Raw genomic sequence first — 8,903 nt, forward strand, 5'->3', positions numbered from 1 at the left:
ACCGTTAAAGAAACAAACCCTGTGCAATATCTGTGAAACCAATATGGAACACGGAGAAAGAAAACATGCTGCACACAAATCCTAACCATTGTCTTTAACACTCGCATACACACACACACATACACATAAACACACAGGGAAGATGGGGGAGGGGAGCGAGTGGAGAGAGACAGACACGGATACAGACCGACAAGAGTCAAAGCGAGTCAAGTTAACGCTTTCTCCGCCCCCAGCCACAAGTACCCCCCCTCCCGCGTTAATTAATTCCAAACAAAGCAAGCCAATCAAGTGATGCATTATTATTTTCAAGCAGAGGGAGGCGAGAGGCATGTATTTTTTAATTGATTTATTTATTTGGAGGACATTAATTCTCGGTCTGAGGCTGATTTTCAAACCATTTGCAAAGCGCGGCTCCATTGTTCGCCGGGCGCGCAGGCTCCGCCCCCTGCTTTGTGTGCGGTGCGCGGATTGGCCGGCGCGCGCGGGGGCCGCGTCAGCGCCCGCGAGCCCATTCATCTGTGCACTTGGGCGTTGGACCCCGCATCTTATTAGCAACCAGGGAGATTTCTCCATTTTCCTCTTGTCTACATTGCGGCTACAAATCTGGGATTTTTTTATTACTTCTTTTTTTTAAAAAACTACACTTGGGCTCCTTTTTTTGTGCTCGACTTTTCCTCCCTTTTTCCCTCCCTCCTGCGCTGCTGCTTTTTTATCTCTTCGACTTAAATTTTTTTATCCGGAGTGTATTTAATCGGTTCTGTTCTGTCCTCTTCACCACCCCCACTCCCCCCTCCCTCCGGTGTGTGTGCTGCTGCCGCCGCCGCTGCTGCCGCCGCCGCTGCTACTGCCGCTCGCCCCGTCGTTACACCAACCGGAGGCTCTTTGTTCCCCCCTTGGATCTGTTGAGTTTCTTTGTTGAAGAAGCCAGCATGGGTGCCCAGTTCTCCAAGACCGCTGCGAAGGGAGAAGCCACCGCGGAGAGGCCCGGGGAGGCGGCTGTGGCCTCGTCGCCTTCCAAAGCGAACGGGCAGGTAAATTCTACCTGTGTTTCTGGTCATTTCTTTGGTGTCTTTCTCTAGTCCCGACGCTTCTTTTTCCCTCCTGGTCGCGCCCGAGGCGCATTCGGCGGAGAGAGGAGCGTGGCCAGATTCCAGTCTGAAAGTTGAATGGAAAGCGATAGCCTAAATTGTCAATTTCTCATAGGAGGGGGGGGGGGTCCTCTCCTCCACCCCCAAAGGAGTGTTCCCGGAGAATCCTGGCAAATTCTTGTGTAGACGCGAGGAAAGAAGTGGTAAATCGTCTAAAATGGCGTGTTTGGAGCTTGGCAGAACGTGACTAGCTAGGTGCTAACCCCCCTCCCCCAGTCAGGTTGCAAATGTGTTTGGTGGGCACAAAGGTGTTTGGGTGGCTCTCCGTGTTTGCTGTCGAGATTGGGTCGCTTTCAAGATTTCTGAACTGGTGTGATTTTTGGAGGGGGAGGGGGTGGGGGGAATGGGGAAGGTGGTGGAGAAAGGCTAGGAGGGAAAAGCTGTCTTATTGTATGCTGAGGCGGCAAGCCCTGGGTTCTTGGAAAGGTTGCTGGCTGGAGCTGGGCAGAAGGGTTACAGTGTCTTTTGGTGGGGCTTTCCCACTGTTCTAAGCCTTTATTCGTTAGCTGTCTGTGGAATTACACACCCATCTGACTTTTAAATGGTATCCCTGGGGTGGGAAGACTCGGTGAGTCCTTGAAGACCCTCTCCAGATGGTCAAGAAGAGACAGTTCGGGTGTTTCGGATGGGATTGTGCGTGTGCTTGGCGCCTAGACCACTGCGGGGGGCCACCCCGGAGCTGCCCGGACCCAGGCAGATGGCCACGGTTGGGTGGGCGCGAGAGGTCGGCCATGGGTGGCTGCTTTGAAAACACTGGGCACCCACCACGCCTCTTTTCCTAGAGTAGAGGCCGTGTAGCTTCGCCTGCTCTAACCTAATGGGGAAGGCGAGCTCTGCCAAGAGGCTCTGAACCCGTTAAAAATGTAAGATGAGCCGCCGTGGCGCGCCCCGGCTACACAGAATCGTAGGCGAAGGTGGGCGTGGAAGCGGAGGCAAGATCTTAGAAATAATGGGTTTCCCCCTGCCTTGTTGGTTTTATTCGGACCAGGATGCCGGGAAGCCACCTGAGCTTTGTTTGTGGACTCTCGGCTGCGCGATCCGGGCTCGGGGGCGCCTCGGCCGGCGGGCAGGGCCGGGCTGGGCAGGGCGGGGTGGCCCCGCGGCCCCGCCCCTCCGCGCCCGCCCGCGCCCAGCTCTGCGCGGTGGAGGCGCAGCGCCCCCTGGCGACCCCAAGCCCTAGGGGGCGTAGGACCTTTGCGCGCGCAGCTCAGGCGCTTCTGGCTGGAGCGCTGATGCCCCTGGGAGTTCTCGGTGTTTTGAAGAGCCCTTTAGGGTTTAGGGGAAAGGGGGACTGTGTACCGACTCTGGCTCTGTGCCTTCTCCCAAAGGGCGCTTGGTGTATCGTGTGTTACGTGGCTTTTTTTGCATAGCCCGTGAGGCGAAGGCTGGAATGGGTTACCCTTTGCATTCTACGTCTGGGGTTCGGCCCTCTTCAATCCGCAGGGCATTTGTTGACGGGTCGAGGCTCCTGCTGTGTCTTTAGGGCGCCCCCAAAGGCACTGCCCCGCTTCTTCGGAGAGCGCTCGTCTAGGCAGGCAACCCTGCCTCCCCATGAGGGGGTGGGGGGGTCTCCAAAGCGAGAGGGGCCCAGGGGGGAAGCCTGTCCCTCCCGGCCCCAGGGTGGGGGCGGCGATGGCGGCGCCCGGGCCGCTTCAGTGACAATCCCGCCTTCTCTGCCCCGCAGGAAAATGGCCACGTGAAGGTAAACGGCGACGCTTCTCCCGCGGCCGCCGAGCCGGGCGCCAAGGAGGAGCTGCAGGCCAACGGCAGCGCCCCGGCCGCCGACAAGGAGGAGCCCGCGGGCTCCGGGAGCGGGGCGGCGTCGCCCGCCGCGGCCGAGAAGGAGGAGCCGGCCGCCGCCACCGCCCCCGAGGCCGGGGCCAGCCCCGCGGAGAAGGAGGCTCCCGCCGAGGGCGAGGCCGCCGAGCCCGGCTCGCCCTCGGCCGCGGAGGGGGAGGCCGCGTCGGCCGCCTCCTCGACGTCTTCGCCTAAGGCGGAGGACGGGGCCACGCCCTCGCCCAGCAACGAGACCCCGAAAAAAAAAAAGAAGCGCTTTTCCTTCAAGAAGTCTTTCAAGCTGAGCGGCTTCTCCTTCAAGAAGAACAAGAAGGAAGCGGGAGAGGGCGGGGAGGCCGAGGGCGCAGCCGGCGCCTCCGCCGAAGGCGGCAAGGACGAGGCCTCCGGGAGCGCCGCTGCGGCCGCCGCAGAGGCGGGCGCGGCCTCCGGGGAGCAGGCGGCCGCGGCGCCGGGCGAGGAGGCCGCGGCGGGTGAGGAGGGGGCGGCGGGCGGCGACCCGCAGGAGGCCAAGCCCGAAGAGGCCGCCGTCGCGCCCGAGAAGCCAGCCGCCAGCGAGGAGGCCAAGCCCCCCGAGGAGCCCAGCAAGGCCGAGGAGAAGGCCGAGGAGGCCGGGGCCAGCGCCGCTGCCTGCGAGGCGCCCTCAGCCGCCGGGCCCGGTGCGCCCCCGGAGCAGGAGGCGGCGCCCGCGGAGGAGGCGGCGGCCGCGACAGCCTCGTCAGCCTGCGCAGCCCCGTCACAGGAGGCCCAGCCCGAGTGCAGTCCAGAAGCCCCCCCAGCGGAGGCGGCAGAGTAAAAGGGCCCGAGTTTTGAGATAATCGAAGAACTTTTCTCCCCCTCCCCCCCCCCCGTTTGTTTGTTGGAGTGGTGCCAGGTACTGGTTTTGGAGAACTTGTCTACAACCAGGGATTGATTTTAAAGATGTCTTTTTTTTATTTTCCTTTTCTTTTTAAGCAACAAATTTTGTTCCCCCACCCCCTCCTCCCCCCACAGATCCCATCTCAGATCATTCTGTTACCACCATTCCAACAGGTCGAGGAGAGCTTAAACACCTTCCTCTGCCTTGTTTCTCTTTTGTTTTTATTTTTTGCATCAGTATTAATGTTTTTTGCATACTTTGCATCTTTATTCAAAAATGTAAACTTTCTTTGTCAATCTATGGACATGCCCATATATGAAGGAGATGGGTGGGTCAAAAGGGATATCAGATGAAGTGATAGGGGCCACGATGGGGAAGTTTAAGTGGTGCGTGACATTGCCAAGAGTAACGTACCGCTAGAAATAAATGATGGTGTAAAGGCTTAGTCTTTTTCTTTTTTTTTTAAAGAAAAGTTATTACGATGTATTTTGTGAGGCAGGTTTACAACACTACAAGTCTTGACTAAGAAGGAAAGAGAAGAAAAAAAAAAAAACACCAATACCCAGATTTTAAAAAAGATCATAGTCTTAGGAGTTCATTTAAACCATAGGAACTTTTCACTTATCTCATGTTAGCTGTACCAGTCAGTGATTAAGTAGAACTACAAGTTGTATAGGCTTTATTGTTTATTGCTGGTTTATGACCTTAATAAAGTGTAATTATGTATTACCAGCAGGGTGTTTTTAACTGTGACTATTGTATAAAAACAAATCTTGATATCCAGAAGCACATGAAGTTTGCAACTTTCCACCCTGCCCATTTTTGTAAAACTGCAGTCATCTTGGACCTTTTAAACACAAATTTTAAACTCAACCAAGCTGTGATAAGTGGAATGGTTACTGTTTATACTGTGGTATGTTTTTGATTACAGCAGACAATGCTTTCTTTTCCAGTCGTCTTTGAGAATAAAGGAAAAAAATCTTCAGATGCAATGGTTTTGTGTAGCATCTTGTCTATCATGTTTTGTAAATACTGGAGAAGCTTTGACCAATTTGACTTAGAGATGGAATGTAACTTTGCTTACAAAAATTGCTATTAAACTCCTGCTTAAGGTGTTCTAATTTTCTGTGAGCACACTAAAAGCGAAAATAAATGTGAATAAAATGTACAAATTTGTTGTGTTTATTTATGTTCTACCAAGACTTCTAGGTCTTAAGGTTAATTTTGAGGAACATCTTGCATGCCATCAAGAGTAAATTTTATTGTGGTTTTTAATCTGAAGTTTTCAAACAAATTCATAATCAGAGGTGTCAGATTACATACAGGAAGCTCTTAGAACATTCCATGTCTGTAACCATTTACCTGCATTGAATTTTCATTTAAAAAACTCAACAATTATTTTTATTGTAGTTATATAGCATGTCAGAAAGTAATCATTTAATACGAAAGTGATGTGACCCGAAGACTCTTTAAATGTCATATGGAAGTTTCCTAAAATACATTTTTTGTCATGCAGGTCCAGAAACTTAAATTTATACTGAGTGAGAGTCTATTTAATCCAAACTGCAGATGGGCCACAAAAGTGGCCAAATGTGTTTCAGAAATTGATGGTGTTTTACCTGCCGTTGTAATTGCTTAGTGCTTGGCTAATTTCCAAATATTGCTTAGATTATGTGTTATACCTTAGGAAAACAGGCTTATGTAAAGAAGTGATGGTGATGAATGGGCAACATTGTCAGTTTATGGGCCTTTTAGTACTTGCCTCAATTCAATAGTTGCAAACTTTCTTTTTTTTTAATGAAAGTAGTGTGTTAGTATCTTGTTACTCAAAGGAGAAAAGGTAGAGAATAATACTTCCTTATGTACTAATAATCCTTACTAGTTTCACCTTTGCTCTTACCACCCCATAACTGGATTTTTTTTTTCTTTGCTGGACCCTAAACTGAATTGAATTTGAAGATAAAGATGTATCAAATACCATTACTTCATTAAATGCGAAGGAAAATAGTTTACGCACACCTGCTTCGCTGTTTTTGAGCAGTGTGCCTTGTAGGGTTCACAGTGAGTCGGTGAACCACATTTGTAACAGCCGAACAAGGAATCTTAAACCCATTAGAAAAATAAATTAGCTCTTGACATGTGCTATTAACTGGAATAATGGATCATAAATAATAGTTCATGACCTCTCTTACCTAATACCCTCCCCACTAATAAAATAGCACTCGGAAAAGTATGTACTTTTAGTTGGGGTTTCTCGATCTTGAAGGATGTTTGAAAGGTAAAAGTCAAATCTGGTAACCAAAGGACTGCTATATGGGGTCTTTCCAACCTTAGCAACTTTTTCTCAAATACCTACTCTGCCAAGTACAGGGCCTGGTATGTGGTAGGACTCAAAAAAGGGGGGGAGGTGAAAAATTAACTCGCCAGTAGTCAAAAATACTATGTAGCCAACTATATTGCTAGGCTTGTTTTTTTAACAGCTTGAATTAAGGTGCATTATTTTGATTTTAATCTTTGCCTAAAACACTTTGGGTGGTATTGATGGAGTGGTGGATTTTCCACCAAGTGATTAAATGAAATTTGACATATATCTTTTCATCCAAAGTTTTGTACATCACATTGTTTTCTAATGGAAAAATGTTAATATGGCTTTTTGTATTACTAACAATAGCTTTGAGATTAAGGAAAAATAAATAACTCTTGTACAGTTCAGTATTGTCTATTAAATCTGTATTGGCAGTATGTATAACAGCATTTGCTATGGTTATGAAATACTTCCTCTGGATTATAATAATCATTTGATTCAATTCCTATTGTAAAATAAAGTTTTACCAGTTGATATAATCAAGCTTGCTAAAATAGGATTTTTTACAAACTTAATTTTAAAATGGAAGTTTTAGAGAAAAATAAATCTTAAGTGTTGACGGTAAGTATAACTATTACTCAGTTTAAGGGATTTGGAAGGTATGCTTGACGGACTTAGGATACAAAATTAGATCCACTGAAGGTGAGTTAGCTCGTCTGTTAACAAGTCGACTGAAAACTTTAATGATAGGTCTTGATATACGTTTGAGAAACAATGTAGTGTGTCTACATTTTCCCCTCATGTATCTAAACAATATTTTGCAATTAAAAATTTAGGGAAAGGGTGCTTTTTACATTCATATATTTTGGAAGGGGGGGTATAGTCTAATGTAATTCAAGTTAGCTTTGAAAATTAAAAAAATTGGTTAAGTAACAGAGCTATGAGCTTTAGTTTTCCTTTAATCATTCACTGTGCAATATCAAGCATTTTTTTTCCGCTTCCCACTTCCCAGCTATGTGAAAGTGCTTCAAGCAGGGTGTGGCAAACTTGAATTTTAAAATGCTTTCAGTCTGTAAATGTTCCAGTCCCTGCTGGGGATTCAAGTTCCAGCACTCCTTTAAATTACACCCAACAAGTGCTATTTTTAAAATGGGAAATAAATACTTACAAAAGATGTGAATGTTACCTATATTTTATGTACCTGAAAAAGTAATAAATTACTGATCCCTGAAATACTTCTGTCTACAGTTCCTGTCAACTGCTCATCAGCAACGTACAACCCCGAGATCTAGAGTCATGCTCAACCAACTGAGCCAGCCAGGCACCCCTCAGCAGCAACTTTGAAACAAAACAAAATACCCCATAAGATTTAGCAGCTGCGAATATATAAAATAATTACTACAAGATTTCTAGAAATCCTGATAACCCCGCTTTTAGTGTTTTGATAAAATGAGAGCACAAGACTTTTTAAGTACTACTAGTAAATGAAAAATGAGAGTATCTTTGTCAATTACTGTTACAACTTCTGTCTGGGAAAGGTGACTTTTTGCTTAGGATTTCAATACAACACATTTCAACTGAATTCGTTAAGTTAGCATTACAAGCTGTCTTCCTAGCAAGTGGGACACTGTTCCTTAGGTTTGAAATGTGAGTTAAGGACTGGCTGGAAATAGTGCTACAATTCAATACTTGTGTAGTGGGGTGGGGGGAGGGGTGGAGAAAAGGGAAGGGATTCTTGATAAATCGGAAGTGTAAGAAAGACTTCAAAGCAAGACTTTGGCTTTGATACATCCATATTTTGGAAAGCACCATCCAACAGAAATACGAGAGCCACATGTAATCTTAAACTTTTTAAATAATCACATTAAAAAAAACATTAAATTAATAATCCAAAAAATCTTCAACATGTAATCAACATGAAAAGTATTGAGACATATTACTTTTTTTTTCTTCCTAAGTATTTGGAATCCCAGTGTATTTATATACTAACAACATACCTCAGTTAGGAGCAACCACATTTCAGGTGCACTCTAGTCACATGTGGCTACCACATTGGAGAGGACAGGTCTGAAGAACCAGGATCTGAGAGTCGAGGACTAAGTAGGAATGTTGAGTACAGACTTTGCGAAGTGTAATTTATGTGATTAATTTCATGAGCTTCGTTTAGCTTTGGAGCTAACGCTGAACTTTTATTTCTAAAGTACAAACCACTTTAAGCCGTTAATACGGCATTAGTGTTATCAATAAATATGTTGAGATTCTGAATCGTCTTGTTATAGACTGAACTTTTGGCCCTCCTCCCATCCCATTCATATTGAAGCACTAACCCCCAGTACTTTAGAATGTGACTGTATTTGGACACAGTGTCTGTAAAGAGGTGATTAAGTTCAAATAAAGGTGTTATGGCGGGCCCTAAGCCAACATGACTCGTGTTATTATAAGAAGAAATAGATTGTCCACATTGAGAGACACCAGGGGCGCATGTGCATGGAGAGAAAAGAATCATGTGAAGACACAATGAAAAAGTGGTCATCTACAAGCCAAGGAGAGAGGCCTCAGAAGATACCAAACTTGTCAGCACTTTGATTTTGGACTTGCAGCCTCCAGAATCGAGAGAAAATAAATACCTGTTGTTTAAGCCTCCCAGTCTGTGGTACTTTGTTATGGCAGCCATAAGAAACTCATACAGAACTTCTAGGTAAGATTGGAAAGATTGCCCCTTCCCAGGGATGTAAAGAATTTTACAGGCTTGCTTTTTCTCTTCCCTCAATGGAAAAGAAACTGCTTTCTAGCTTGA

At 46.6% G+C, this 8,903-nt stretch overlaps 1 protein-coding gene across 1 annotated transcript; it reads left to right on the plus strand.

The window, feature by feature from the left end:
- The first annotated feature begins 479 nt into the window (after nt 1–479).
- MARCKS (myristoylated alanine rich protein kinase C substrate) lies at nt 480–4,969 on the plus strand. Its single transcript, XM_043592151.1, has 2 exons — nt 480–1,031; nt 2,833–4,969. Exons 1-2 carry the CDS (start codon nt 930–932, stop codon nt 3,736–3,738), a joined length of 1,008 nt encoding a protein of 335 aa, XP_043448086.1. The 5' UTR covers nt 480–929; the 3' UTR covers nt 3,739–4,969.
- The last annotated feature ends 3,934 nt before the right edge of the window (nt 4,970–8,903 follow it).

The sequence above is a fragment of the Prionailurus bengalensis genome, chromosome B2 (genome assembly GCF_016509475.1).
Source record: "Prionailurus bengalensis isolate Pbe53 chromosome B2, Fcat_Pben_1.1_paternal_pri, whole genome shotgun sequence".
Taxonomy (NCBI): Eukaryota; Metazoa; Chordata; class Mammalia; order Carnivora; family Felidae; genus Prionailurus; species Prionailurus bengalensis.